The 14,832-nt window shown below is 44.2% G+C and overlaps 2 protein-coding genes across 3 annotated transcripts in view; both read left to right on the top strand.

Moving 5' to 3' along the window:
- LOC134754810 (GTPase-activating protein) overlaps window positions 1–10,756 on the top strand; it is a 172,187-nt gene extending 161,431 nt beyond the window's left edge. The window contains exon 16 of the mRNA XM_063691188.1: window positions 6,714–10,756. Within this exon, the coding sequence (XP_063547258.1) occupies window positions 6,714–8,205 (1,492 nt within the window). The 3' untranslated portion in view covers window positions 8,206–10,756. The remainder of the gene's footprint in view (window positions 1–6,713) is intronic.
- Window positions 10,757–13,645: 2,889 nt separating this feature from the next.
- LOC134755244 (serine/arginine-rich splicing factor 4-like) overlaps window positions 13,646–14,832 on the top strand; it is a 39,013-nt gene continuing 37,826 nt past the window's right edge. The window contains exon 1 of one of the 2 annotated variants that reach the window (XM_063691762.1): window positions 13,646–13,824. In XM_063691762.1, coding sequence (XP_063547832.1) covers window positions 13,797–13,824 — 28 coding nt within the window. In that variant the 5' untranslated portion in view covers window positions 13,646–13,796. The remainder of the gene's footprint in view (window positions 13,825–14,832) is intronic. The other variant, XM_063691760.1, reaches the window with a different exon arrangement.

Genomic DNA, 14,832 nt, shown 5'->3' with positions numbered 1-14,832 from the left:
GCCTATAGCGGTGGCGGTAGTGGGCGCAGTACATCGATGTATGCCTCTAATGACTCATGAGAAATCAAATTACCACTCGGGATAAAACACTTAGCTAAATGATTAAATAATGTTGGAATCTAAGCTTTCAGAATAATCCTTCAGGAACGCGGTGAGTTTAGGCACGAGGTTGGCTAACGTCCGATATCTAGCACGGTCCGATCGAGAATCCTGGAATGAATGCCGCGGAGCGGCGGAGCCTAATCGCTCCCACCAAAGTGAATGTAGGCCAACTTACTTGACCAGTTACCAACAAAACTGCCAACTCGTACCTAACTTCACGCAAGCTAAACCACTTGACGTTCCGAAGCCTGTACCTAATCTTATTTCAACAAGAATGCCAATAGATGGCGTTACTCTCTACATAACTCGATAAATTACATTATCAAACAAGTAATACATAGCAAAACTTTGCTAATCGATTGTATACAGGCGTCTAAAACTGAAATGTAACGCTGCAATGTGTCCTTCTGGAGTCACGCTCCGACACGGCCATCCTGCGGTACACACGTCCTCGTGTGTGGGTGTATGCATTTGATTCTGAAACAAAACACACAGCAGAGTATTTCAGTCGCTCGGTCATTCCTGACCCACAATTTCGGTCTCATTTGTCATCAAAGAAAATCAAGCTATGACTCTACATATGACTCTACATATGACTCTACATATGTCTCTACATATGTCTCTACATATGACTCTACATATGACTACATATGACTCTACATATGACTCTACATATGATGCGCCAGTCCATCGGCTTGCTGGAATCTAACAACTCATCAGAAGTTAACCATCTCAGCCGCGTAAGTGCTACTCCTCGCAAAGAGTATACTGCACATAAAAAGCAGACCACTTGCACCTCTTACATGCTCCGGAACTTCTGATGCATTATTAGACAATGCCCAGTCCATCGAGTGTGCCACACAGTAGTGAGTGTCCAGTCCATCGGGCGTGCCTTCAGTTCATTGAAAGCAAAACAGTAAGTGAGTACCCAGTCCATCGGGCTGCCTTCAGTCCATCGAAAGCAAAACAGTAGACTAGTGCCCAGTCCATCGGGCTGCCTTCAGTCCATCGAAAGCAAAACAACAGTAGTGCCCAGTCCATCGGGCTGCCTTCAGTCCATCGAAAGCAAAACAGTAAGTGAGTGCCCAGTCCATCGGGCTGCCTTCAGCCCATCGAAAGCAAAATAGTAGTGCCCAGTCCGTCGGGCTGCTTTCAGTCCATCGAAAGCAAAACAGTTAAGTAGTGCCCAGTCCGTCGGGCGTACTCTCAGTCCTTCGAAAGTACAAGCTTTCAGTCCGTAGAAAGCAAAATAACATGTTAACAGTTAATCCCAAAAAAAAGGAAATAATAAAAACAAGCGTTACAATAATGTTACTCAGAATCACTAGTACTATCAGCGTCATTAATATCCAACTCATGGCAACCTGTACCTGTTGCTCAGGCATTTTTCTATTTCGATAATGCGGGTATTTTAAATTCAAATCGGTGTCAGTATATTTTTCATCTACTAACCGACTAAAATTGAACATTATTGATTAAAATCACATGATCGCTTTTTACTTTAGTTTTAACATCAGCTGAACATGAGTCCTCAACAGAAGTAAAACTTCTCAAAATAAACCCAACGAAATGGGAACTGCTCACCAGCTTAATAAAGTAGGCATGATGCACACGTCCAACTCAAAGGTCCAAGCACGAAGGCCGATGTTTTCTGCCTTGCAGTTGCCGTTGCTGCGGCAGATGGCGAGATGCACGATGTGGTTTTTCAAAGCTGGCTGTTAAGCTCCTTCAGGCGTTGAAACACACGCGTGATGGCGTCTGTAAGTTGTCTCTACTCAGGCTGCACCACACTTTCAATGTAGGTCAGACACGTGAGCTTACCATTACCACGTGTCCAGATTAGGCATGTATGTCCCCGAATACAACCCGGACATACACCACGCTTCCACGTGGCTGTGCAAGCAATACATGATGCTCTTAATAATCCCACGCTCTAATGTCGTGGACATGGGGGGTGTGCGTCTATATGGCGGTAGTGGGCGCAGTACATCGATGTATGCCTCTAATGACTCATGAGAAATCAAATTAACACTCGGGATAAAACACTTAGCTAAATGATTAAATAATGTTGGAATCTAAGCTTTCAGAATAATCCTTCAGGTATAAGCCTTCAGGAACGCGGTGAATTTAGGCACGAGGTTGGCTAACGTCCGATATCTAGCACGGTCCGATCGAGAATCCTGGAATGAATGCCGCGGAGCGGCGGAGCCTAATCGCTCCCACCAAAGTGAATGTAGGCCAACTTACTTGACCAGTTACCAACAAAACTGCCAACTCGTACCTAACTTCACGCAAGCTAAACCACTTGACGTTCCGAAGCCTGTACCTAATTAATCTTATTTCAACAAGAATGCCAATAGATGGCGTTACTCTCTACATAACTCGATAAATTACATTATCAACCAAGTAATACATAGCATAGAGTAACTTATACTAGAGCGGTACTGTCATAGTTAATTTTGTAACCCCAGTAAATTCACTGCCATCTGTCGACACACTTTAAAACTAAAAATGAAGATTTATAAAAATACGATAGAATGTATTTAAATATAGATAAATGATTTTTTTTATTTGCATTAATTATTTTTATGATTTTGGCCCATGTTCTTTCACTGATATGCGTTAAAATTGTTAAATAATAAACGAAACCGTCAACGCCATCTATACGACTGTAGGCCAAAACTAGTAGCGCCCTCTGAACGAGATTCAAATTTTCTTGATTTTCGAGGCACGTTTTTTCCTTAGACTGTATCCATCTATTACGGAGTTATATCTATCTTTGTACATAGCAAAACTTTGCTAATCGATTGTATACAGGCGTCTAAAACTGAAATGTAACGCTGCAATGTGTCCTTCTGGAGTCACGCTCCGACATATTTATATAACTTATGTTAAAAATCTGGGACTGAAATTGTATCAGAAAGTAGACCCTAAAAGAGTATAACACGCTTTGTGCAAAGAAAAGCTTCACACGCAAAGATAAAACAAAATACACAGGTAACCTGTGTGTGTTTTAAAGTGCCATACACTTTAGACAAATTAAAAATTAGTTCTTGTCATTCTTGTCAAATGAAGTCGCCATTTTAGAATTACACCTATTTTATTTATACTATAAGCATCACTCACACAAACAAGCAATGGGGCGAAATTTTACAAATTTTCAAAAGGTTTTTCTTAATAATATTAATCAATTTCTTGATTTTTTTTGTGTTGGCGCAAACAGAAATATATCTACTACCCAAACATTACAGATTCAGGTGAAAGAAAACTATATAATAGGAATTACGATACCAAGATAGTTAGTACGAAATTCGGGCAAGAAGAACCACCTTAAGTCTGCCTTAAGTTTCGAAAACAAATAGTAGTTACTAGGGGCCAGGTCGTGACTATACGGTGGGTGGCGAATTTTCTCGAAGCCACACTTTGCAACAGCAGCCTTGGTAATAGCACAGTGTAAAAAGTATACAGTGGACCGACGACATTGACGTGTACCGAGCTACTAACAATGGCGAATGTATGCAACTCGGGTGCGCGCGACCCACCCCTCGCCCCTCGCACCCCGTACGATTGCCCTGTCTAAACGGCTTCATATTTATAAATCTTCATATAGCTTTGATAGCCAACTGGAATTTTTATTTTTTTAAACCGCCATATCTTGATCCAGAAATATCACCTCGTAAGTTTAACTATAATCTCTCAAGCCATTTCCGTCTGTAGGAAAAAGTGGCAAATTTAAAAGGCAGTAAGGACGAATATGTTGATCCGCAGGTTTGCACGTAGTACGGCTGAGGTGAAACGAACGCTATTTAAGTCATACTGCCAAACGTTCTGTACGTGCAGCCTGTGGATCAAATATACGAAGCGGACTTACGGCGCCCTGCGCGTCCAATTTAATAATGGGTATAGAATGCTGTTGGGGCTGCCGCGGTTTTGCAGTGCATCTGGGATGTTTGTGGAGGCACGAATGGATGATTTCTACGCCATTATGAGAAAACGCACAGCATCTCAGATGCACCGACTGAGTAACAGCTCCAACAGTTTTCTAACCGAAATTGGAGAGAGGCTTCTGTAAGTATTGGGCCTCAATGCATGTCCCATTCTACCGGATGGATGTGACTGGTATGCAATTTTTAATGTAAATAATGTATATACTTCAATATAAATTGTGTTGTCAATACTCATCATCTTCCTCGCGTTGTCCCGGCATTTTGCCACGGCTCATGGGAGCCTGGGGTCCGCTTGGCAACTAATCCCAAGAATTGGCGTAGGCACTAGTTTTTACGAAAGCGACTGCCATCTGACCTTCCAACCCAGGGGGGAAAAACTATGCCTTGTTGGGATTAGTCCGGTTTCCTCACGATGTTTTCCTTCACCGAAAAGCGACTGGTAAATATCAAATGATATTTCGTACATAAGTTCCAAAAAACTCATTGGTACGAGCCAGGGTTTGAAACTGCGACCTTCGGATTGCAAACTCATTGGTACGAGCCAGGGTTTGAACCTGCGACCTTCGGATTGCAAGTCGCACGCTCTTACCGCTAGGCCACCAGCGCTTTTTTGTGTTGTCAATACGAACATAGTGATAAGTACTATTGTAACTAAATCATTTATGGATCATTGATGTCCGAAATAAAGTCTTAATAATAATAAAAAATGTAGGCGCGTAGGGTTATTGTCCCATAGAAAATTGGAATTTCGCTTTTTCTACTGACAAAGTTGTTTGTGTGTTTGACAGACTATAGTTCAAGACAAGAGACGCCACACCCAGCCAGGAACATGCCTGCTCCAGACTAGCCGGCATACCAGGGGACGTAATTTTATGGGGAGTGACACGCTCTGGGATGGGAAATGGATAGTTATAACATCTATCTGTCTGTTGTCTATCTGTGGAAACTTGTAATTGGCTCACTGCTTCTATGTTATTACCTAACGTGTTACTTCAGCTGTAAGTTTTCCTAATAAATAAAATAAAATAAAATAAATAATCAGCCGGCTATGCAGCCTTAAGCTAATATTGGAAGGTAGGTGGGGTAGGTTATGTCGTCGAGGGAGAGCGTTGGTGATATGCTTCTCATCGTTTTCGTTTCGGTCTTCGTAACATCTTGTGCCAAGCGAGGCCAATATCATCTTGAGATGCCGTTTGCTCGTCGATTCGAGGTGTTGGTTCTTGTTCGTCTGATTCGCTGTCGGTATCGTCCAGTTGATATATTTCTCTTGCTGCTTTGATGAATTCGCCTTTGTCGTCGCATCACTCAGAGGGATGCCGGGATGGAGCTCTGTAGCTATATTTTATGCGGCTTCGAAGAGATGAGGTTTTGGGCGTCTTAGGATGTCCTAGGTAGCATTTTATCCTCTTGTTTATTGTTTTGCCGTTTTGACACCAATTCCCAATCATGCGATTCTCCCCGCTCGCTTGCCTCCTATATTATAAAAAACTATGTCTACCAAAATGCCCATACTTCGAGCACAAGAGGACGGCACGTTGTCACTTAAACAAAACTCATTTAAACAATTCATACACAAATAGCACCACAAAAAAACACACAAATAGCACCTTACTTGAATTGCATAGCTATTAATTTTGCGTGGTAGAGTCCTCTAATTCCGCGTAGTGAAGTGGCGATACCCTTTTTTTGTCACTGCACATGTTGTAGCACTGACTGCACATGCAGGAAATCGTGTAGACAATGCAAAAGGAATTTTGAAGCGTAACGTTGACCACTCGCAGTCAGTAATAATACGATGGTTTCGTTAAGTTCTATGTTCGTTGAGCCCCCTCCCCCGCGTCCGTCGGCCTGCACGTTCAGGATAAACTCAAAACACCGGACAAGTGCGAGCCGGACCCGCCCACCGAGGGCTCCGCACTTTTTAGTATTTGTTGTTGCAGCGGCAACAGAAACACATCATCCGTGAAAACTTCAACCGTCCAGCCATCACGGTTCACGAGACACAGGCCGGCGACAGACAGACGGACAGACGGACAGCGGAGTCCCAGCAACAGGGCCCCGCTTCCACCCCTTGGGCACGGATCCCTAAAAACCACCGAGCGGACCCCCATGCGGCCCCCACCCATCAACAGGGCGACTCCCGAGGAAGGCTCAAGCGTACAATTTGTAGCCTAATAAGTCGTTTGCTTTTAAACTAACTTAACCCCAACAATACCTAATGTATTTGTACCTACAAACACTGTTAAGAACGGACCGTTATTTAAAAGACGTGAAATGGAAAAATCTCACCGGTAAATTGCACTGTTAACATTGCCACTCACTGTTTCACTTTCACATACAACCAACCCACGTTTTTCGAGATAAGCAGATATTCTAGAGAAACGTAAACTGCATATCTAGATGCTCGCGTCGGTAAAAACTATCACGGTCCGGTCAACATCTGGCGACAAGATGCAATTGCGAATGCCATTGTAAAGGGCCCCCGGAACACAACCGACCCCGGCCGCGGTCAGAACCAAACTCCTCTGTGTGTTTGACAGACTATAGTTTAACATTAATTGTTTAGTAACGTCTGTCCATAGCATTAAGTAAATAAAAACGACCTTTTACCGACCCCCAGGTCGGTTTTATTTTTTATTATTTACTCATGTATAAATTTTGTAGGCAAGCACCCATCGGTGACGACAATTACCTTCACCTTGCGGGCGCCGGGTCGGGTATGTCGGGCATGGGCGGCAGCGAAGGCGGCGCCTTCCTCTGGCGCACGTGGCGCAGCGAGCCGGCCCCCGACGCCGCCGCGCCGCCAGCGCCGCTCCACGGCTCGCTCGACGTTGCCTCCAGCACAGAGTCGCTCAAGCTGTCGCGGCAAATCGACGAGCGCTCTTCCGGCAAGTCCAACAAGTCCACGGGAAGCGGCTATTTAACTATGTCTTGCCTCAAACAGGAGCCCTCCGAGGACAGCGACAACTCGACCGGTAAACCTGCGCGACCGCCCAAACCTGCGCGACTCTCGCCCTCGCGCGCCACGCTCGCGTCCCACGCCGCCGATTGGCCGCCGCACAGCGAGTACGTCGACGTCGAGTTGAAGCCGCCCGAGCGGAGGCCCAAGTCCGACGCCAACTCGCCGAAGCGGCAGGACACCGATCCGTCCTATCGCTGCAAAGAGTACGAGTTGATGGCGAATTTCATGAGCCATGCGACCTCACCTGCGGGCGAGGAGGCGCCGCCTGCCGTTCCTCCGCGGGGGCACGCGACGCAGCGCGCGCGGCTGCACCCCAAGCCGGAGCGCGCGCCCGCCGGCAGCCTGCCCGACCCCGACTCCGAGCCCGCAGAGCCGCGGCCCGCCAGTAAACTGGACACGCTGTCTAATGACGACAGCTTGCTTGACGAACTTCAAAGGGAGGCCTACTGCGTGCTCAAGGTATGCGAGGACGAGTCCGGTAACGATTCCACTGAAATGAGTACAGAAGAACCAGATCGGAAAGAGAGAGAAGATTATGGAATTTTTTCTAGAATTAGTATTCAGCGAAAGTCTAACCCTATAAAACCCCAATCGAATCCCATGAAACCACTAAAAACGTCAAGTTCCACCTCGAACGTTCATGATGCCGGATCTAATTCCTCTCGACCGTTCGCGGAGCGTCTGACGCCTTTTTTCCTGAAGAAAAAGTCGAAACCGCCGGAAGATATACAAAGTACAAACAAATCTTCGCGAAAGGAGGATAACCTGTTCGGTCGCCTGACGCCGCGATTCGGACAGTCACGGCTGTACGGGCGCGGGCAATCACTAGAGCTTGCGCCCTCCGAGACGCGCACGAAACGCATCGAGCGCTCCGCCACTACTGTCAATCTTCCAACGAGACCGATAAACTCATCAATAGTGGCAAATCTCAAGTTTCTTAGTCTGCACCGGTACGGTGCTCAAGATGACGTGCAGTGCCGCACGTTCGTCCGTAGCGACGAAGCAGAGCTGCCGGTCCCGAGCGGAGCGACACACGAGACGCCCGCGAGTGTGGTGCCTGCGGCGGCGGGCGCGCCAGCGGCGCCGACGGAGGGCGCGGGCGAGGCGCTGGATTTCCCCGACGCCGCGTGGCACCCCGCCGCGCATGCGCACGGCTCGCTGCTGGCCGCCGCCACCAGTGACATCCGGCTCTAGGCCCCGCGCGCGCGGCTTCTGTACTGCTCTCCGCGTGCGCACTGTCGCTCCTCGTGATAAAGGATGCGATCGATACGGTTCTATTGTAAAGTAAAGTTAATGGTAGGCTAGAGATGTATTTATTTCTATGATATTTTTGGAACTCCTTTTCGTCGACCTGAAGCGTGTGCCTCCTCTAGTATGTAGTTTTCTGAAAGAATACTGGTATGGTTAAGTCTAAATGATAGCATTAATACTCAAAAGGTGCCAAGTGTTGTATGACGTCGCCGGCGCCGGCGCATTCAACTCTCATTCCTGTAGCACAATAATAAGTGGAAATCTTAATGTTGTTAACGTATAGCGTCTTTATCGCTTGTAATTTGTAACATATTAGTCTTGAATTAGAAATATTGAATGTTATATGTTATAATCACATTACTTCAAATGTACGTATTTTTATTTGAATTATTTGCCAACGAATGCATTAAAATAAAATATGTAGAAATGCCACAAGTAAACCCCACTTGGTGCAGAGCTCGGATACGAGTAGACATGCGCGAAACAGTGCTCCAAAAAGTAATGCTATATCACATCACTTTTTCGAAAACGTAATAGTACACTGAGATATCACATCACTCATCACTCGAAACATGACCCGAACGTGAAACAGCGCTCCGGCGCGCGCGTGATGGTCAAATTACAGCATCTCCTACATTACGCAGCGCATTACAGCACTCTAGTGACTAGCGCGTCTCGTACCTATCCGTAATCCGTATCGCCGATCGATTTATTTAATTTATTACGCGTTGCGTTTTGTCACCGCTATGTGAAAGATTTTTTGTTAATTCTTATAAATCATAAAATATGCATAATTTATTATTATTTACATAAAATTGATATGACACTGATACAGGTATGTAATTAATTATGTATGTAAGTTTTGCAGGTACATATACCATACCTGCATTGAAATTGATTTCCCTTCATACTTTACCAAAATAAAATGGAACTCCAGGCTTAGTTAGGACTGGCAAACTTCTATAATTATTTTACTATTATTTACAATTTCATTTAAGTATATTTATAATTTAGTTCAAACAGTCTATATATACACAAATCTAATTTCTTAAGTCGGTCTCGGTACGGTACGCACTAATTCACAATTAAATTAAAGGATAAACAAGTAACTCGTACTTAGTTTGCCGCGAACCACGAAAGTCAACCAAACATTTCATAACAATATTAAAAAACGGTTTTGTTTTCGTCACATTCAAAATCTCAAACAAATTACTTGATTTAGCCGCATCCTTCTCGTACTATAAGAAAACATTATAAGCTCTACGCGGACGCATTAGAGTTTTAAATTTATTGCAGATGCAGAAAATCATATTCGTAAGAATATTAGTGAAATTTGCGACAACTTAAACGCAATCGGCCGAGCGGCCCGACCCGAAGTCTTCCGAAGATAGCCGAAAGAATCGCAGAGCGAGAGCGCGCGATCACTGAGTGCGAGTGCGAGCGAGATAACAAAACATGGCTTGGCAAACAACCAACTGTGATGACACTATTGCAATTGGCATTATACATTACGCGCACTGTTTATAGAGTTGAACTGACCATTCATATCGGCGCGTCAATCTATTGAATTTATCTGGAATTGAAACCATTACGCGCGCTTCGGCGCGGGGCGTTCGGCTCACGTGATGAGTGATACATGAAGTAATGGTTGATTTTTCCGTGTGATACGTAATGGCATATTACGCGTTCGAGAGATATCTCATTTGTGATATTACGAGCATAACTTACACATGTCTAGATACGAGTATTTGAGTAGGCAATGAAAGACTGTTACGCTGTTGTCGGGGGGGTAGAGTGTCGACTGTAGAGTGCTGTGTTCAGTTATGGTTATGGCATTCGTATGTAGCGGAATAGAGATCTTATCAACTCACAATCGCATTGTGATCTTGTCAATTGTTTCAAGCAATACTATTTCATGTTTTGCTTTACTATTCGCCTGTGTACTTAAGGATTGATGTGGCTTAATATATAACGTAATGACATAATGTACATGTATTGAAAACATGCATTGCAATGTAAACTATTCTAAACTCGTGTAAGTCTGGCCTTACATTATGCCTAACAGTACGGCCTTGTGATCCGAGATAGGAGTACGCCATTCTAACTATTGACTGACTTTTCGAATTCACTTGTTAGGTTTCCGTGTTGTATTGTACGTAACTATTATGACGGTCAATTGATAGATTATTAATGTCAAATATTACCTATTGAAAAATGCACAGTAGTTTTTATTAGTAGCAACTTATTTTAAAGAATATTGATGATAGTCTGTTCTGTTGAACGATTACACTTGGTTTATGAAACAAGGTTTTCGTTTTAAAAATGAAACTCATTTGTATGTTATGTGCCTTGTAGTCCTCTGTTTATGGAGGTATACTTTGATTTAACTATAAAGAAATAAAGTAATGTACAAAATTAATATTTCACAAAAATATATTATGTTATTTATTACACCTATTTTCATTATGTTAAATAAAAACTCCACTTAACGTCATATCCATATTTTTTTAATACAGTCATATAACTAAAACCACAAATAAATCAGGAAGATTATAGGCGCTTATATACTATCATTTGGCATTTTACGGGGGTACCTATCTATAAGAAAAAATATTAATGATTATGGAGGAGGGGTAAAATCGAGTTCCCTAGTTAGTCGAAGGGGTCACAGTACTAAAAAGGTTAGGAACCACTGATCTATCGTCTACAATAGGGAATATTACGCGAATCGCGAAACTGCATAGGTGGCCCAATGAGGGCTATCGTTTTTTTGCTCACCAGTTGGCGCTTCTGTTGATGGTGGTCCAAAAGACTAAAGAACAACGTCATTGAAGTGACAAGTGACATTTGACATTTCGAAGTATGGAAAAGACCACCATCTACACTAGCGCCCCTAGCGGCGAATTCATACGCGTTAGCCCTCATTCCACTACCACAAATCCAAACAAGAAAATCTAAATTTACTAGCTGCACTCTGGTGACAGAACTTTAGTCTGTTTGTGACTCCCCTGCCCCTTGTCACAACATGTCATATTTTTCTAAACCCCCCCCCCCCCCTCGAAATAACCGAAAGGGAGTCCAATTATCTGCATTATCGCACCGAACCGTCAAAACGGTGCGATCCTACCTTACAAACTGCCGCACACGTGCGCCAGTGTTGCCAGGTGTCCCATATTTCCATGTTTTTCATGGAACGGAACTGAAAAGAAAAAGATATCGCTTTCTCGCTCTTACTTGGCCTTTATAGCTGCGTCCTTAACGCACGTACGGCGATACGGTCGCACGGCACCAGGGTCGCGGTGCGGTGCGGTATTCTGTTACGGATTTTACACACGATCGATAAGGGTATGCGCGCACGAGCAACTTTAGTCTCAGCGACTATTTTGTCTCTCACATCAAGTCTATAGGGCCCTCCACACTCATGCGCGAATCATTGCGCGAAACCGCGAACGTGAGTGTGGAGTCTAGTTCGCTAATAGCCGCTTTATATAAAGGTCTTATATAAAGCGGCTATATTTTACAACGAAACAAAATGGAAAAATAGCTAAATCACGTATGATACCAGATAACTAGCAGTTAAACTCGATCAGCTGATGCTTTTCCGCCATCTTGTCGCAAACCAAACGCCGAAATCGCCGTGAAATTTGCGAGTGTGGAGTCATACGTCAACGTCGCAACATGTTCTCTCTGCGAAGTCGCGCCTCACGCTCATAGTCTGGAGGGACCTTATGGGTTAGTATGGAAGTGCGCACACGTAGCGACGCGACTCCTGGGAGACCTCTTTTGTCCGCGGGTTCGGAGACAAGCCCGCGACGCAACTGTCTCCTTCCCTATTGGTTTCAATGCAAGTGCGGGCACGGGTTACTAAAAAGTTGCCAGCGGCCAGAGGGTCTACCGCGAACCACGTTCGACGTGTTGCCTCTCTGTTGCACTTGTAAATTCGTATACAAGTGCGACAGAGAGGCAACACGTCGCACGTGGTTCGCGGTAGGCCCTCGGAAAGTCTCCCGCTTGTCGCGTCACGCACTTTCATACTTACCCATAGGCTTGATGTGAGATAAAATAGTTGCGGACACAAAAGTCACGTGCGCGCATCACGAGCGACTTAGTCGCAAGGCGATTTATTTGTCGAAAAGAGACAAATAAATCGCCTGGCGCCTGGCCTGACCAAGTTGCTCGTGCGTGCATACCCTAAGTTCCCTCCACACTCGTGCGCGAATCGCGGCGCGAAGCGTGCGCTGCACCGCACTTTTAGAATTGTAACAGACGGGCGTACCGGACTGCGACCTTGGTCCGGTCAGCATATCTCTTTCTCGCTCTCACTTATAGCTGCGTCCTTGACAGACAGACGATCGAATAGGCCTCAGACCGGCCCAAGATCGCGGTATGGTACACTAGTCTGTTACAATCTTTATCTACAGGGCCCTCCACACTCGCGTTCGCGGCTTCGCGCCGTGATTCGCACATGAGTGTGGAGGGCCCTTACCATATGTGTGTGCAAGCACGACGACTGACGTCATTTAGGCAAATTTCTTGGATCCCTTAACAGACGGGCGTACCGGACTGCGACCTTGGTCCGGTCAGCATATCTCTTTCTTGCTCTCACTTATAGCTGCGTCCTTGACAGACAGACGATCGAACAGGCCTCAGACCGGCCCAAGATCGCGGTATGGTACACTAGTCTGTTACAACCATTACCTACCATATGTGTGTGCAAGCACGACGCGACGACTGACGTCATTTAGGCAAATTTCTTGGATGCCTTAACAGCGATAGCCATAGCCACATATTATGGATGGTATAGAAAGGATGCCAATCACTTATGGCAGAATTGTTGCAAAAGTGACCGCTTTCAGCTTTAAATAATAGTTCCTAATCTCTCCGGTGGCGTTAGTAAGGCTCTGGGACATGAGTATAACATGAACCATATAAGGCAACAAATAACCCGACCAAATTACGTAGGTTGTTTTTGGTAGTATTTCGGTGTATGGTGGCGCGGTGGCGGCGCCTAATTACTGTTTTTTGATGGACACTTTTCATACATAGAGATTTGGCTCCTTTATATAGTCTCCATGCCACATATATTTAAAAAAATATATACTTGATGTTTACTAAAAATACCAAAAAATGATGATGATGCTCTCCTGACCGATTTCGGCCACAGCGACTGTGTGCTCTGGAGTAGGCAATTTCTAATTCGCGTTATTAGCATGTAGCTGATCCGCTCTCTGGTGCGCCCTTAGGTGGCTCACGTACATAAAATTAACCCGAGGGCATACCGCGAACCACGTTCGAGGTGTTCCCTCTCTGTCGCACTTGTAAATTCCTACGTAAGTGTGACAGAGAGGCAACACGTCGAACGTGGTTCGCGGTAGACCCCACAGTAGACCCTCTGTAATGCTCGATGGTTGCTACTTTATTGGGTCTTAAACTGTGAAGTGCACTAAATTTTATGAAGTTAGTATCAAGTTAGTATCCACAATTGTTTAAGACGAGTGTTGTTTATTTAACACGTGCTCCACAAGCTTTGTACCATGGCGGACTCTACAAATATGTCATTAGGTAAGTTCTAAAATTCATCGTTGCATCGGATCTGTTTTCAGATTGTTATAAAACTCATTTAATGAAGAATGTTTACGTATAAACGAAATATAACTGCTATATTAGGAGATGTGTAACAATTTATGGTTTTCAACAGTATGTTACACTATTTTTACAAAAACCAGCCTTGTGTAGTCGACAGTTTTTTAGCGTAGCGTCCCTGTATTCCCTAAATTACATGAAAATTATATATAACTCGCCCTAGTTGCTGAGAGCAGGAAGAAATATGGCATAGTTTGAATTAGACCATCGCCTGAGACTCACTGCACGTGCCTTAGCCCTAACCAATTTAAATTCGAAAAATAAATACATTTTGAAAGGCTCTCGGAAACTGTTAGATAGGTATACAGTTACAGAGACAATTCTTGTCCCGTATTGTAGCAAATTTCGTCTATTTTAAAAACTTCTTGCAAGGTACTATCAAAAACTAGTCCTTATCACCAAATCAAATGTAAAAAAAACGATATTTTCGCCATTTCTTAGATTTTTTACAAAGTTGCGTTTGGCGCTCGAGGTCACAAACTTGGATTATTCATTGGGCCAACATCATAAAGAAGTCTGCAAAAAATCAGTTTTTTTTTCGGCATAACAAAAGGTTGTGCTAGCTGTGCAACAATCTAGCTAGTGTTATAGTCCGTTTTTTCTCAGATTAGAAATTTTATAACCTCAAAAGCAGTGGTAACTTTTTTTTTCCAAAATTTAATCTGAGTAACTATGCACTGAATTATAGTGTTGTTTACATATTATTGAACCGCAATGTTAGATATTGTAGGAAGAAAAAGTTAATTATAGTTAACGCTATCTCTACTGAGCTCGTTCACTTATACTAACAATGGCATTCTGTTAAACAAAAGCCATTATTTCTTTTGTGTGAGCGCGTGCTGGCCTTTGTGCCTGAGGCTCACACACAATGGCCACGCGCCCAAACACAAAGGCCACGCGCTCACACAAAAGAAATAATGGCTTTGT

The sequence above is a fragment of the Cydia strobilella genome, chromosome Z, assembly GCF_947568885.1.
Source record: "Cydia strobilella chromosome Z, ilCydStro3.1, whole genome shotgun sequence".
Lineage (NCBI taxonomy): Eukaryota > Metazoa > Arthropoda > Insecta > Lepidoptera > Tortricidae > Cydia > Cydia strobilella.
Note: the sequence above shows the minus strand (reverse complement) of the source record. Positions and strands in the feature narration are given on the sequence as shown.